The 16,797-nt window shown below is 37.2% G+C and overlaps 1 protein-coding gene across 1 annotated transcript in view; it reads right to left on the reverse strand.

Moving 5' to 3' along the window:
• The window catches only part of ST8SIA6 (ST8 alpha-N-acetyl-neuraminide alpha-2,8-sialyltransferase 6), a 149,352-nt gene that overhangs the window by 42,928 nt on the left and 89,627 nt on the right, over positions 1–16,797 (reverse strand). Inside the window, exon 4 of the mRNA XM_027073539.2 lies at positions 91–177. Within this exon, the coding sequence (XP_026929340.1) occupies positions 91–177 (87 nt within the window). The remainder of the gene's footprint in view (positions 1–90; positions 178–16,797) is intronic.

Genomic DNA, 16,797 nt, shown 5'->3' on the forward strand with positions numbered 1-16,797 from the left:
CTCTTCTTTCTAACAACACGTTATTTCCCTCACAAAGCAAATATACAAGACATTTTTTAATCTCATAATATTGATGAAGAAACATCTTACCTAAAATTCTCGTATTCTTCTTCTTGTCGTCTCCACGGGCAGCTCTGTATATTTCTGATAATCGGAAGATAGTCACTCTCTAAACACCTAAAAGTCAAATTGGTGAAATTAGAAAACAGAGATCTCACATATTGCTAAACAAATGTATTAAGTGTCCCAAAGGACATTATTACAATCTACTCACTTTAGCTCTCTAAATATTTTCTGAAATAAGGTAATGTAGAAATAACTAAATATCATACACATTTCCAAAAACCTAGGAAATTGGAAATTTGGAAAGAATTATTATGTTGATGTAGGAATGTGTAATTTGCATGTAAGTCTAGAATTACAAATAAACCATGACTGCACCCCAACTCACACTCCTATTTTATAGCCATTTCATTTTGCTGTAACTCACTGACAAGTATATCTTATAGATGTTTCCCATAAATACATGGTTTATCCTTTTTTTATACTCTAAGTTGACTGATATACCTTGGGATATATAGACAAAATTTTCTTAAAATAATTATCTTAAATTTTAACTTTGAATAGTAAAAAAACAGGTGAAACTAACTTAAGAGAGATGTATATTAGCATAAAATATCTATAGGCTCAGCGGTACAGTTTTGCAGGATTCCAGTCCCCAGTAAATCTCCCTCTATCCAAAATTCCATTATTAAGTATTAATTCCTTTAATCCTAGAATAGCCTATTTAGTCTTTAAGGGTTATCATTTAAAATGCAAGTACCCCTTTGAGCGAAAAAAAAAAACCCTTAAAGTTCTTTCAATGAATATCTTAGTCATTATTTCCCTGCTACTTGAGATCAAGGCTCTGCAGTAAGGAGATAGAGTGTGTGTGATAGGTGGGTGGAGAATGGACAGGGCTATGGAAAATCCTGTCAGAAATCACTCCCCCATCCCCATCCAGCAAAATGCAGACCCCCTAAAGCTTAGCTCTGAAAGAGGTATTTGTTACAGGTGGAGAAGGTCATCAACCTTCTGACAACTCCTCTCCCCTTGAACGTTACCTATGTTATGGGTATCTCTCTCTTTAAAATAAATCAAAAATAGGGGCACCTGGGTGGCTCAGTCAGTTGAGCGTCCGGCTTCGGCTCAGGTCATGATATCGCAGTCTGTGAGTTCGAGTCCCACGTCGGGATCTGTGCTGACAGCTCAGAGCCTGGAGCCTGCTTAGGATTCTGTGTCCCCCTCTCTCTCTGCCCCTCCCCCACTCATGCTCTGTCTCTCTCTGTCTCAGAAATAAACATTAAGAAAAATTTTTAAAAAATCAAAAATATTTTCCCTTGACTGCCATTGGCCCAGCTAAGAAAATCTGAAAATCTTGAAAAACTGTTATATACTAAAGGAGAAGCAAACCAAAAAGCTACCACAGGAGAAGTTAAAAATAGTTTTACTTGCATAGAGGTTTCCAACTGTAACAGATTTTTTTTATTCATTTTTGAGACAGGGAGAGACAGATCATGAGCAGGGGAGGGGCAGAGAGAGAGATAGGAGACACAGAGTCCAAAGCAGGCTCCAGGCTCTGAGCTGTCAGCACAGAGCCCGATGTGGGACCCGAACCCACAAACCGTGAGATCATGACCTGAGCCGAAGTCGGACGCTCAACCAACTGAGCCACCCAGGCACCCCTAACCTTAACAGATTTATCTCACTCCCATGGGTCCTAAGATGTTTCCTAGTACACCAGTGGCTTGAGAGATCTATACACTCTAGCCCCAAAGCTTTGTCTAAATGTGACACTTCCTAGGCTGGAGTGAATATTACCTGTCTCCACATGACAGAAGACATCCAGAGTTTCTATAAGACAGTGTTAAGCTGAGAGAAAGAAAAAGAAAGAAAGAAAGAAAGAAAGAAAGAAAGAAAGAAAGAAAGAAAGAAAGAAAGAAAGAAGGAAGGAAGAGAGAGAGAGAGAGAAAGAAAGAAAAGAAAAGAGAGAAAGAAAAGAAAGAAAGAAGCAAAGAAAGAAAGAAAGAGAAAAGGAAAGAAAGGAAGGAAGGAAGGAAGGAAGGAAGGAAGGCAGGCAGGCAGACAGACAGACACATTCAGTAGTCTACCCAAGGCTCTCTCAATTTCTGGCTCTTCAACAGAGACATGAGACTGTAAGTATTCCCTCCTGTCCGGAGGGGCTTGTCTACCACCAAGGCATGGCTTTTAGTTATTCGAATATATTCAAAACAGGCCAGCGATCAGGGTCTATCAGGCAAAGTCATAAAAGAATTGCAGTCTCACAAAGCTCTATGAGAGAGAAAACAAAAAGGAAGGAGCCAAACACAATCTTCTAGTTAAATCAGTGAGAATCGCAAGTGTATTTTAAGTCATCAAGATCACACATAACACAAAAAGTACACTAGGTATGAAATTACTATCCTGCCATAAAAACTAAATGCGTTAGAGTTTCAAGTTTTATTTAAATGCCATTTATGAAATGAAAAAAATTAAATTTCTCATGATGTATGGCAGATATAGTAAGATTGGTGAACCTGAAGACGGACCAATAGAAACTACTGAAAATGAAATATAATAGGAAATAAAAGATTGAAAAGTTACAGAGAATCATTCAGCCATGAGACAACTTTGAGTTGGTCTAATGTATGGGAAATTATGATCTTAGAGAGAAACGGGGTGCCTGGGTTGCTCAGCCGGTGGGGCGTCCGACTTCGGCTCAGGTCACGATCTCATAGTTGGTGGGTTCAAGTCTCATGTTGGGCTCTGCGCTGACAGCTCAGAGCCTGGAACCTGCTTCAGATTCTGTGTCTCCCTCTCTCTCTGCCCCTCCCCCGCTCATGCTCTGTCTCTCTCTGTCTTTCAGAAATAAATAAAAATGTTTAAAAGAATTTTAAAAAGAGAGAGAAAAGACCAGTAACTTTTTGAAAAAATTACGGTGGCAAATTTTTCAAATGGGAACTATAAACTCATAGATCCAAGAAGCTCAGAAAACTGAAAGCACAAGAAATGTAAAAAAATAACAATAATAATAATACCACAATACTAAAATTTCTTTAAAGCGGTGATGAAGAAAAAAAAATCTTAAAAGTAGAGAAAAGAAACACATGTACAGAAACAAAATAAGATTACAATAGACTTGTCAGAAACAATGCAAATCAGAAGGCATGGAACAGTAGCATTAAACTGAAGAACATGATTTAGGGTGACTCTCAACCTAGAATTCTATAGTCAGCAAATATTTCAAAACATGAGGGCAAATATAGGGACTTTCTCAGACATTCAAAGTCTGAAGGACTTCATACCAGCAAACCCACAGTACCAGGAATTCTAGGGTCCTTCAGGCGGAAGGAAAAGGAAACCAGAGTCAATCTGGATTGGTACAAAGTGACAAAGAGCGCTAGGAATGGTAAATATGTAAATATATACAAAAAACTTTCTCTTATTTTTCTAGGCCTCTTTAATAAATAATTGACTGTTTAAAGTCAATATAACAATAATTTATAGGGGAGTTCATAACATAGGGAGAAATCAACGCCTGACGACAGAGGCCAGAAAGGGGGTTGACATAAATCACTTGAAAGGAGACTGTGATGAGAAAAAGATGTACACAGTTGACCTTTAAACAACCTGTGTGCAGTTGAAAATCCACATAGGACGTTTGACTCTGCAAACATTTAACTACCAATAGTCTGCTGTTGATCAGGACTAACATAAACAACCAAATTAACACATATATTTTGTATGTTAATTTGTATGTATTATCAACTACTTACAATAAGGTAAGCTAGAGACCAACAGCTAATATCATCCTCAATGAGGATAAACAGAGCTGTACCCCTAAGGTCAGGAACATGATAGGGATGTCCCCTCTCACCACAGTTGTTCAATAAAGTACTGGGAAGTCCTAGCCTCAGCAATCAGACAACAAAAACAAATAAAAGGTATCCAAATTGGCAAAGAAGAAGTCACACTAACACTCTTCACAGACGACATGATACTCTGTGGAAAACCTAAAAGACTCCACCAAAAAACTGCTAGAACTAATACATGAATTTAGTAACATCACAGTATATAAAAATCAACGTACAGAAATCAGTTGCATTTGTATACATTGATTGAAACAGCAGAAAGGGTAATCAAGGAATCGATCCCATTGACAACTGCACTGAAAATCATTCAACAGCTAGGAATAAACCTAACCAAAGAGGTGAAAGATCTGGACCCTAAAAACTATAGAAAGCTTATGAAAGAATTGAAGAAGACACAAAGAAATGGAAAAACATTCCAGGCTCGTGGATAAAAAGAACAAATATTGTTACAATGTTGATATTACCCAAAGCAATCCACACATTCAACGCATTCCCTATCAAAATAATACCAGCATTCCTCACAGAGCTAGAACAAACAATTCTAAAATTTGTATGGAACCAGAAAAGACCCTGAATTGCCAAAGCCCTATTGAGAAAGAATACCAAGGCCAGAGACATCACAATTCTAGACTTCAAGCTGTATTACAAAGCTGTAATCATCAAGACAGGATGGTATCGGCACAAAAACAGACACATTGATCAGTGGAATGGAATACAGAACCCAGAAATGGACCCACAAATGTATGGCCAACGAATCTTCAACAAAGCAGGAAAAAATATCCAATGGAAAAAAGACAGTCTCTTCAGCAAGTGGTGCTGGGAAAACAGGACAGTGACATGCAGAAGAATGAACTTGGGCCACTTTCTTACAGCATATACAGAATTAAACTCAAAATGGATGAAAGACCAAAACCCAAGGCAGGAAGCCATCAAAATTCTAGAGGAGAAAACAGGCAACACCTCTTTGACCTCAACCACAGCAACTTCTTATTTGACTTCCCTCAGGAGGTGAGGGAAACAAAAGCAAAAGTGAACTATTGGGACCTCATAAAGGTAAAGGCTTTTGCACAGCAAAGGAAATAATCTGCAAAACTAAAAGGCAGTCTATGGAATGGGAGAAGATATTTGCAAATGACATATCAGATAAAGGGTTAGTATCCAAAATCTATAAAGAAATTATCAAACTCAACACCCAAAAAACAAATAATCCAGTGAAAAAATGGGCAGAAGACATGAATAGACAGACACTTTTTCAAAAGAGACATCCAAAGGGCCAACAGGCACATGAAAATATGCTCAACATCACTTGTCATCAAGGAAATACAAATTAAAAACCATGATGAAATACCACCTCACACCTGTCAGAATGGCAAACATTAACAACTCAGGAAGCAACAGACGTTGGCAAGAATGTGGAGAAAGGGAATGCACTGTTGGAGGGAATGCAAACTGGTACAGCCACTCTGGAGAACAATATGGAAGTTACTCAAAAAATTAAAAACAGACCCAGCAATTGTACTACTATTTATACAAATGATACAAAAATGCTGATTGGAAGGGGCACATGCACCCCAAAGTTTACAGCACCACTAGCAACAACCATATTCCAAATTATGGAAAGAGCCCAAATGCCCATCGACTGATGAATGGATAAAGAAGATGTGGTATGTTTATACACACACACACACACACACACACACACACACACTGGAATATTATTCAGTGATCAAAAAGAATGAAATCTTGCCGTTTGCAACAACGTGGATGGAACTAGAGTGAATTATGCTAAGTGAAATAAGCCAGTCAGAGAAAGGCAAGTACCATATGACCTCACTCATATGCGGAATGTATGAAACAAAATAGATGAACATAGAGGAAAGGAATGAGAACAAGATAAAAATGAGAGGCAGGCAAACTGTGAGAGACTCTTAAATACAGAGAACAAACTGAGGGTTGCAGGAAGGGTGTCGGGGGGCGGGGGATGGGCTACATGGATGATGGGCATTAAGGAGGGCACTTGTTGGGATGAGTACTGGGTGTTATATGTAATGATGAATCACTAAATTCTACTCCTGAAACCATTATGACACTATATGTTAACTACCTTGGATTTAAGTAAAATTTTCAAAAAATACAAAAAAAAAAATAAAAAAATATTTAAAAAACTAAGAAAGAAAGAAGCAGGAACCAATCACATATTATTTACAAAATAATCATTTCATATACGTAAACAAATTAAAAGTAAAAAGGTAAGAAAAAATATAACAGTAGTACTAATTTAAACAAAGCTGGAGTGGGTATATTCGTATCAGACAAAGTCGTTTCCTGAGCAAGACACACATCCATGAAAGAAACAAGATAAGAGCAGGAACTGATAAAAGAGAAAGAATGAAATCAAAAGCTGTTTCGTTTCAAGAATAAAATTGACAAACGCACTGTCGCATTGCTCAGGTAAAAAAGATACAAATTACCACCATGAGACCAATGGCAGAGGCTGCAGGACTGACAGTCCTACAGACATAAAAGCAGAATAACAACTTTATGCCAAAAAATTTGACAACTTAGATACAATGGACATATTTGGTGAAAGACAGAAACTACAAAGGCTCTCTCAAGAAGAAAGAGAGGTCAGCATCAGAGGGAGATATGAGTAACCACAGGAAAATGTTCAGAGAGAGGCAACGTTGCCAGCTTTGAAGGTGGAGTTAAAATATAGAAGAGATCTGGTTCAAGACGGTGACGTAGAAAGATCCTGAACTCACCTCCTCCCACAGACGCAGAGTCTACAGCTATATATACAACCGTTTCCTCTCATAAAAACAAAACAAAACCAAAAAACCCTAAAAAACTAAATGCTAGCTGAGCAACAGCTACACATTGAGCCGAGGAGAGGGAAACCACATCAAGGTAGGTAGGAAAGGCTGGGACACAGCATTACCATGAACCCCACCACTGCCAGTGCAGTGACCCACAGCTAGGAGGGAACTCAAAACCCAGAGCTTCTCCCTGAGGAGTGAAGGGTTTGAATCCCACAGCGTGCATTTCAATTTTCAAGACATACAGTTGAAAGATGAGCCCCCAAACATCTCACTTGGAAATACAGTGAGTGAGGCTCACGTCCCAAGACCCACAAAATTGAAGCAGTCTGAGAACCTTCTAATAAGTGCTTGTGTCCTGGGACTCCGTCTGCCACCGCCCCAGGACCCAGCGCCACGGCAGCTGACTGCCCTGGACTTGAAGTGAAGGAGTCTCACCTGTTCTATGAAAGCACTGGGCTATGGGGGCAGGCATCTACTTTAACACTCATATCTAGGAGCCTCAAGGACCATTCTCTAGGGATGGAGACTGACGGATGCCACCTTCATGCTCCCCTTGCTGTCTCTAGAACAGCAGAATATCCCAGGAGCTTCCACACATCCGGTGCCCTGATTTCTGCAGCTGCCACCTTCACTGCCTGCCTCGAGAGGCCAGGGGAACTTGCAATCCTGCACGGGATTGCAATAATCCCGGGACTGCAATAATCAGTGTCAGCCAGAAAGGAGCTCATACCCTTCCTTGTCTGGCACCCTGATTTTGGGGATTGCTGTTAGGGGATATGACCTGGCTCTGGTGGCCAGTGGGGCCACTCATGGATCCCACAGGACTGTAACCAACAGAGAAAGAATTCCTAAACACTGACCATCCTCAGGACACAGCAAGAGGCAATAGGCCCGGGAATTTGGTCTTTAGTGAAGGAGGCCTGCTGACTAATCATCGCGACTGTGCCCTGAGAGGCAGGCTTCTAACTGAACATACACCCGGGGGCTGACTATAATCCTTTCCAGAGTCCTTGAGGGCAGGTGCTGTCCTCACACTCATCCTTTGCTGTGCTCCAGAGTGCCAACGTCTTCTGGAGAGGGGCATTCCATGTCTGGCACCCTGGTTATTTTGTCTGACACTCCAGCATTCGCGGCTGCCACCCAGGTGACACTTTGTGGTCACCTGGATCTGGTGAATGGAGGGGCTTGCCTTTCTGGGTCCCATGGGACTGTAGCAGTCAGTATGATAGTTCTTGGGAGGCTACCATTCTTCTTTCTGTAAAGGAGGCTTCTTTGCTCATCCTGGAGCTATGGTCTGAGGGGCAGGCTTCAGGTTTGGCACACATTGATGGCCTACGGAGTTGCTTTCAAAGAATGCAGGCTGTGGATGTCATCTTGGCCGTCTCTCTCTGTCTTGCTCTAGCTTGCCAGTTATCACCCAGAGAAGAGGTTTACATTCATCAGGGGCTTTGATTTTTGCTATTGCCATCACCTCCAGATCACCTGATTCTGGTGGATGCAGGGCTTAGGCTTACAGTCCCATAGGACTGTGTATATACTGGCATACTTTAAAAAGCTGATGTCTGAGGGTCTGGCTTCCAGTGAGAACCTGGTGCTGAGATCTTCCCCTCTGGGGCACTGGCAAGTACTAGGACACACTTAACTACTGGAAGCACTCAAATATATAATAGTCTGCTTGGACAAGCACAAAGGTTTCAGATATAACCAAGAGCTGGGGCAGGGTTGAGTCACAAAGCTCATATCCTGCACAAGGCCACTTCTTTAAGATTAGTGAGGTTATTTTTTTCATCTACTACTATAGAAATCAACACAGAGAGTTAAGTAAAACTAAGAAAGAGAGGAATGTGTTCCACATGAAAAAACAACAAAGCATCAGGAAAAACCCTCAATGAAGTGGAAGTAAATAATTTACCTGACAAAGAGTTGAAAGTAATGGTCATAAAGACGTCCACAGAACTGGGGAGATAAATGGATAAACATAGCAAGAACTTCAAAAAATAGAGAAAATACAAGTACTAAACAGAAGTCACAGAGCTGTAGATAATAACTGAACTGAAAAATATACTAGAAAGGTTCCACAACAGACTAGATGAAGCAGAAGAAAGGATCATTCAACTCAAAGACAAGGTAGTGGAACTCACCCAGTCAGAGCAGCAAAAAGAATAAAGAATAAAAAGAAAGTGAAGATAGTTTAAGGGGCCTATGGAAAACATCAAATGGCCTACCACTCATATCATTCAGCTCTCAGAAGGAGAGGAGAGAAAGGGGCAGAAATATTATTTGAAAAGATAACGGCTGAAAACTTCCCTAACCTGTGGAATGAAACAGACTTACAGATCCAAGATTCCTGGAGAGTTCCAAATAAGAGGAACTCACAGAACCCCAAATCAAGACATACTATAATTACAATGTCAAAGTTATAGACAAGGAGAGAATATTAAAATCCAGACAAGAACAACTTTTTGTTGGGAAAACAAACTTTTTATGTGGGAACCCACATAAGACTGTAAGAAGATTTTTCAGCAGGAACTTTATAGGCCAGAATGAAGTGGCATGACACATTCAAAGTGCTGAAAGAAACAGAACTTCCAACCAAGAATGCTCTACCCAGCAACATTATCATTCAGACTTGAAAAAGAGAGAGTTCTAAAGAAAAACAAAAGCTAAAGGAGTTCATCACCATTAAACCAGCCTTAAAAGAAACGTTAAAAGGACCAAGCATTGAAAAAAAGGAGCATGAACTAGTAACAAAAACAAATAAAGAAGAATATATCATACACTGAGAAGGTCAATACATAGTAAAGGTAGTAGATTAATCACTTATTAAGCTAACATGAAGGCTAAAAGACAGAAGTAAAAATCACTATGAATACAATAATTAAAGGATATACAATAGAAAAGGATATAAAATGTGACATCAAAAAACAGAAAACATGGAGCGGGAGAGTAACAATATTGAGCTTTACAATGTAATAAAACTTAAGCTGTTATCAACTTAAAATAGACTATTACAGATCTAAGTTTTGATATGTAAGCCTCATGGTAACCATAAAGCAAAAACCTACAGTAAATACACAAAATATAAACAAAAAGGAATCTAAGCATACCACCAAAGAAAGTCATCAAACCACAAGGGCATACAGCAAGAGAAGAAAGAAGAACCAGACAGAAACTTTAAAAACAGCCAGAAAACAATGAACAAAATGGCAGTAAGTACATACGTTCAAATAAATACTTTAAATGTAAATGGACTAAATTCTCCAATTAAAAGACATGGAGGGGCTGAATGGACAAAAAACAAGACCTACCTATATCCTGCCTACAAGAGACTCACTTTAGATGTAAGGAATCACACAGTCTGAAAGTGAAAGGAATGAAAAAGATATTCCATGCAAATGTAAACCAAAAGAAGCCTGGTATAGCTATGCTTGTATCAGACAAGGTGGACTTTAAAACCAAGACTGTAATAACAGCCAAAGAAGAGCATCACATAATGATAAAGGGTGAATCCAAAAGAAGACAAAACATTTCTAAATATTTACGTAGCCAACACAGAAGCACCTAAACATATAAAGCAAATATTAACACACCTAAAGGGAGAAATAAGCAGCAAACAGTAAGAGTATGGGACTTTAACAACATTCTTAGATCAATGAATAGATCAATCAGATAGAAAATCATTAAGGAAACATCAGCACTGAATAACACATTAGACCAGATAGTCCTAACAGATACCTACAGAACATTCCATCCAAAAGCAGAAGAATATACATTCTGCTCAGGTACATATAGAACATTTTCCAAAATTTATAATGTTAGGACAAAAACAAGTCTTAATAAGTTTAAGAGAAATGATCATATCAAGCATCTCCTCCAACCACAATGGTATAAAACTTGATATTAATTGCATGAAGAGAACTGGAAAATTCACAAATATGTGAAGATTAAACAATATGCTACTGAACAGCCAAATGGGTCAGAGAAGAAATCAAAATTGATATAAAAAAGATCTTGATACAAACAAATGAAAATGGAAATGTAATATACAAAAACTTATGGGACAAAGCAAAAGCAATTCTAAGAGAGAAGTTCATAGCAATAATGCCTACATTAAAAAGAAAGAAAAGTCTCAAAAAACAACCTAACTTTATACCTCAAGACACTAGAAAAAGAAGAAAAAAACTAGGCATAAAGTCAATAGAAGAAAGGAAAAAACAAAGATCAGAGCAAAAATAAATAAAATAGAGATTAAAAATAAAAAAGGACAATAGAATAATCAATGAAACTAAGAGTTGGTTCTTTGGAAAGATAACAAAATTGACACATTCAGCTAGAATTACCAAGAAAAAAGAGACTCAAATAAATAAAATCAGAAATTAAAGAGAGGCAGAGGCACCTGGGTGGCTCAGTCAGTTAAATGTCCAATTCTTGATTTCAGCTCACGTCATGATCTTATGGTTCGTGAGACTGGGCCCCATAACGAGCTGCAGGCTGACAGCACACAGCCCGCCTGGGATTCTCTCCCTCCCTCTCTGCCCCTGCCCTGCTTGTGTACATGCTCTCTCTCTCAAAATAAATAGGGGCGCCTGGGTGGCTCAGTCGGTTAAGCGTCCGATTTCGGCTCAGGTCACGATCTCACGGTCCGTGAGTTCGAGCCCCACATCGGGCTCTGTGCTGACCACTCAGAGCCTGGAGCCTGTTTCAGCTTCTGTGTCTCCCTCTCTCTGACCCTCCCCCGTTCATGCTCTGTCTCTCTCTGTCTCAAAAATAAATAAATGTTAAAAAAATTTTTTAAAAATAAAAAAAAAAAAAACAACAAATGAAAGATGTGGCAATTGATACCAGAGACCAATTGGATCATAAGACATTATTACTATTACACACCAAAAAGTTGGAAAACCTTTAAAAAGTGCTTAAGTTCCTAGAAACATAAAACCTACCAAGACTAAATCATGAAGAAACAGAAAAAGTGATTAGACCAATTAAGAGTAAGGAGAATGAATGAGTAAATCAAAAACTTCCCCACAAACAAAGTCCTAGACCATGGCTTCTTTGGTGAATTCCACCAAGCATTACAAAAAAAAAAAAAAAAAATCTTCTCAAACTCTTCCAAAAATCAGACAAGTATTGCACTCTGCCAAACTCATTTAACAAGGCCAGCATTAACCTGATACCAAAACCAGGTAAGAACATAACAAAAATAAAAGAAAAACAAAATTACAGCCAGATATCCCTGATGAACGGATGTAATACTCCTCAACAGAAACGTATTAGCAAACTAAATTCAACAATATATTGAAAGGATCACACACCAATACCAAGTGGGATTTATTCCAGGAATGCAAGCAATGGTTTTTTTTAGGTAAGAGAAAGAAATAAAAGACTTCCAATTAGAAAGAAAGAAGTAAAACTGTCACTATTTGTAGATGAAAAATTATATATAGCAAATCTTAAAAAACTCCATCAACAAACTTAGAATTTATAAGCAAATTGAGTCAAGTTGCAGGATACAAAATTAATACTCAAAATTCTGTTGTGTGTTTTATGCACTAACAATGAACTCTCAGAAAGAGAAATTAGGAAAACAATCTCACTTACAATTCCATCGAAAAGAATAAACTACTTAGAAATACATTTACCCAAGGAAGTAAAAGACCTGTATGTTGAAAACTATAAAATATCAATGAAAGAAATTACAGAAGACACAAATAAATGGAAAGGTATTCCACACTCATGAATTGGAAAAATGTTGTTAAAATATCCATGCTACCCAACACAATCTACAGATACAATGCAATTCCTATCACAATTTTTCACAGAAATACAACAAGGAATCCTACAATTGGTATAGAACCATAGAATACCCCGAATATCCAAAGCTATCTTAAGAAAGAAGAAAACGCTCCCTCATTTTGAACTGTATTACAAAGCTATCGCAACTAAAACAGGATGGCAAATAGATGGGTGGAACAGAATAGAGAGCCCAGAAAAAAATCTACACATAGATGGTCAATTAATTTATGACAAAGCAGCCAAGAATATATCATGGGGAAAGAGGGCAGTATCTTCAACAATGTTGGAACAATCAGACAAGCACATATGAAATTGAACCACTACCTTACATCGCTCACAAAAACTTACTCAGAATGGATTAAAGATTTGAATGTAAGGCACAAAAGCATAAAACTTCTAGAAGAAAACACAGACCATAAGCTACTTGACATGAGTTTTGACAATAATTTTTTCAATCTGATACCAAAAGCAAAACTAAGTAAGTGGGACTGTATCAAACTCAAAAACTCCACATAGCAAAGGAAAGCATCAATAAAACAAAAAGGCAGTCCACTGAATGGGAGAAAATGTTTGCAAATCATATATCTGATAAAGAGCTAATATTTAAAATATATAGAGAACTCATACAACTCAATACTAAAAAAACAATCTTATTTAATAATGGGCAGAGGATCTGAATAAACATTTTCCAAGAAGATATACAAAGGGTCAACTGGCACATGAAAAGATGCTTTATGTCATTAATCATTAAAGAAATGTAAATCAAAGCCAAAATGAGATGCCATCTCATACCTATTAGAATGTCTATTATAAGAAAAAAAGCTAGAAATATCAAGTGTTGGTGAGGATGTAGAGAAAAGAAAACCCTTGTGCACTGTGGGTATAAATGTAATTTTGCGCAGCCACTCTAAAAAATAGTATTGAGGTTCCTCAAACAATTAAAATAGGACTACTATACGATGCAGCAATTCTACTTTTGGGTATTTATCCAATGAAAATGTAAACAAGAAACTCAAATAGATATATGTATCTCCATGTTCACTGCAGCATTGTTTACAATAGCCAAAATAGGGAAATAACCTAAGTGTACATCAATAGATGAATGGGTAAAGAAAGTATGGTATATACACATTATTTAGCCATTAAAAAAATATATGTAATCTTCAGCACCTGGATGACCTGTCAGTTAAGCATCCAACTCTTGATATCACCTCAGGTCATGATCTCATGGTTCATGACACTGAGCCCTAGGTCGGGTCTGTCCTGACAGCATGGAGACTGCTTGGGATTCTTTCCCTCTCTCTCCTTTCCTCCCCTGCTCACACACTCTGTCTCTCAAAAATAAATAAGTAAATTTAAAATATAGATAGATGATAGACAGATAAAAATCTTGCATTTGCAACAACATGGACGGACCTCAAGGGCATTAGGCTAAGTGAAACAAGTCAGAGAAAGGGAGACACAGTACTATTTCTCTTATCTGTGAGGTCTAAAAAATAAAAATTAAAAATACCAAGCTCACAGGGATAGAACAGATTAGTGCTTGCCAGAGGCAGAGGGTAGGGGTTAGGGTAGGAAAAATGGGTAAACTGGTTTGTTTCGTTTTTGTTTTTCAGTTTAAATAAATTGAATTTAAAAATATAAGAGGTTATACATAAGTTTATTACTTGATCATTTTATCAATACAATACTAAGGGATTAAGACACTAGAGCAAGAAAAATTTGATGAGTGTAAAAAAAAAGAAAAAAAGATGTGAATAGTCCTACAGCTATTAATAAAATTAAAATTATAATTAAAATCCATCCCAGCTGAATGTGTCCTTAAAAAACCCCTCCAGGCCCAGATAGCTTCACTGGAGAACTTTATCAAACATTTCAGGAATATTAATACCAATTCTACATAAATGCTTCTATAAAATTGAAGCAGAGGGACACTTCCCAACTCATTGTATAAAGTTACCCTGATAAAGAAAACAGAAAACGACACTAAAAGAAAAAAAATGTACAGACCAACATATTTTATAAATGCAGATGCAAAAATCCTCAACAAAACATATTGGCAAATTGAATCTAACAATATGTATAAAGTATAAAGCACTATGGCCAATGGGGTGTATCTCAGGAATGGAATGTTGAAAATCAATTAATGCAACTCACCATACCAATAGAATAAAAAGGAAAAGAACAAATAATAATTTATGTACATTTAAAAAAAGCATTTCACCTAAGTCAACATTCAGCCATAATAAAAACTCTCAGCAAACTATAAAAAAGGGATTTTACAAAACTTCATAAGAAGTATCTACCAAAACAAAACAAAACAAAACAAAACAAAACAAAACAAAACAAAACAAACACCTGTCAGCTATAAGCCTACATACTGGTGACAGACTGAATGCTTTCTCCCTAAGATCAGCATCAAAGCAAGTATGTACATTTTCACTATCTCTATTCCATCTTGTACTGAAGGTCTAACCATTGCAATAAGACAAGAAACAAAATAAAGCCATTTAGATTAAAAAGAAATAAAACTATCTTTATTCAGAGATAAATCTGAGGAATCTACAAAAAAATTAGCAAATTTGCCAGACACAAGATCAATAATTATATTTATAATTTATAATATTATAGACCAAAATTATATTTCTTTACACTAGCAATAAAAAATTGGAATTAAAATTTAAAACAATTCCATTTACAATAACATCAAAAATATAAAATACTCAGGAATAAGTCTGACCAAAGATGTGAAGACCTTTATATTTAAAAGAACAAAATAGGGGCACCTGAGTGGCTCAGTCAGTTAAGCATCTGACTTCAGCTCATGTCATGATCTTGCAGTTTATGAGTTTGAGCCCCACATCCAGCTTTGTGCTGACAGCTCAGAGCCAGGAGTCTGCTTCAGATTCTGTGTCTCCCTCTCTCTCTGCCCCTCCCCTGCTCATGCTCTGTCTCTCACTCTCTCTCAAGAATAAACATTAAAAAAAATTTTTTTAATAAAAGAACAAAATAGAGCTGAGAAAAATTAAAGAAGACCTAAATAAATGGAGTAATATCCCATGTCCACAGGTCAGAAGAATCAAGATAATTAGAATGGTGGCCATGTATATGTATATGTCTATGTCTATGTCTATGTCTATGTCTATGTCTATGTATATGTATATATGTATATATATGTGGATATATATGTATAGATAATAGACACGTGTGTGTATATATATATATAGATAGATAGATATACATATATATACATATATATATTTGGTGCAACTGTAACCAAAATTTGAGAAATAATTTCTGTAGAAATTGAAAATTCATGTGGAAATTTAAAGACCTGGACTAGCCAAAAGAATACGAAAACAGGGGCGCCTGGGTGGCTCAGTTGGTTGAGCGTCTGACTTCGGCTCAGGTCATGATCTCATGGTTTGTGAGTTCGAGCCCCACGTCGGGCTCTGTGCCGATGACTCAGAGCCTAGAGCCTGCTTCTGATTCTGTGTCTCCCCCTCTCTCTGCCCCTCCCCTGCTCATGCTCAGTTTCTATCTCTCAATAATGAATAAACATTAAAAAAAATTTTAAAAAAAGAATATGAAAACAAATTTGGAAGAGTTATACTACCTGATTTCAAGACTGACTACAGTGTTATAATAAGTGGCACAGTGTCTTATATATATCAAGATAGATAAATAAATTGATGGAAGAATAGGAAATCCAAGAATAAAGCTTTTAAACAACGTGATTCAATGGAAAAAGAATAATCTTGTTAACAAATGCTGCTGGAAAAATTAGATACCTACCTATTAAAAAACAATCCTCCCCATTCTTATTTTATCCCACACCCAAATATTAACCTAAAATAATTTGGATCATTTATCTAAGTATAAGAACAAAAACTGTAAAACTTCTAGAAGAAAACTAAGAAAAACCTTAATGACTCTGTTTTACACATACTATGCACAAAATGTACATACCAGAAAAGAAATCTACAAAGCACTCTTAATCAAAATTAAAAGGCTATTTCTCAGTAACCACTGTAGGTCAAAGACACAACACAGACTGAGAAAAAAATACGCGCACAACACATACCTGGCGAATAACCTACATCCAGCATATATAAAGAACTTTTACAATTCAATGATAACACAAACAACCCGATTAAAAATTGGGAGAAGATGTGAAGGGACCTTTCACCAAAGATGGCAAGACAGGTGGCAAACCAATGCCTCAGAAGATGTTCGACAACATTAGTTAGTAGCGAAATATAATTTAAAATCAT

The sequence above is a fragment of the Acinonyx jubatus genome, chromosome B4 (genome assembly GCF_027475565.1).
Source record: "Acinonyx jubatus isolate Ajub_Pintada_27869175 chromosome B4, VMU_Ajub_asm_v1.0, whole genome shotgun sequence".
Classification (NCBI taxonomy): domain Eukaryota; kingdom Metazoa; phylum Chordata; class Mammalia; order Carnivora; family Felidae; genus Acinonyx; species Acinonyx jubatus.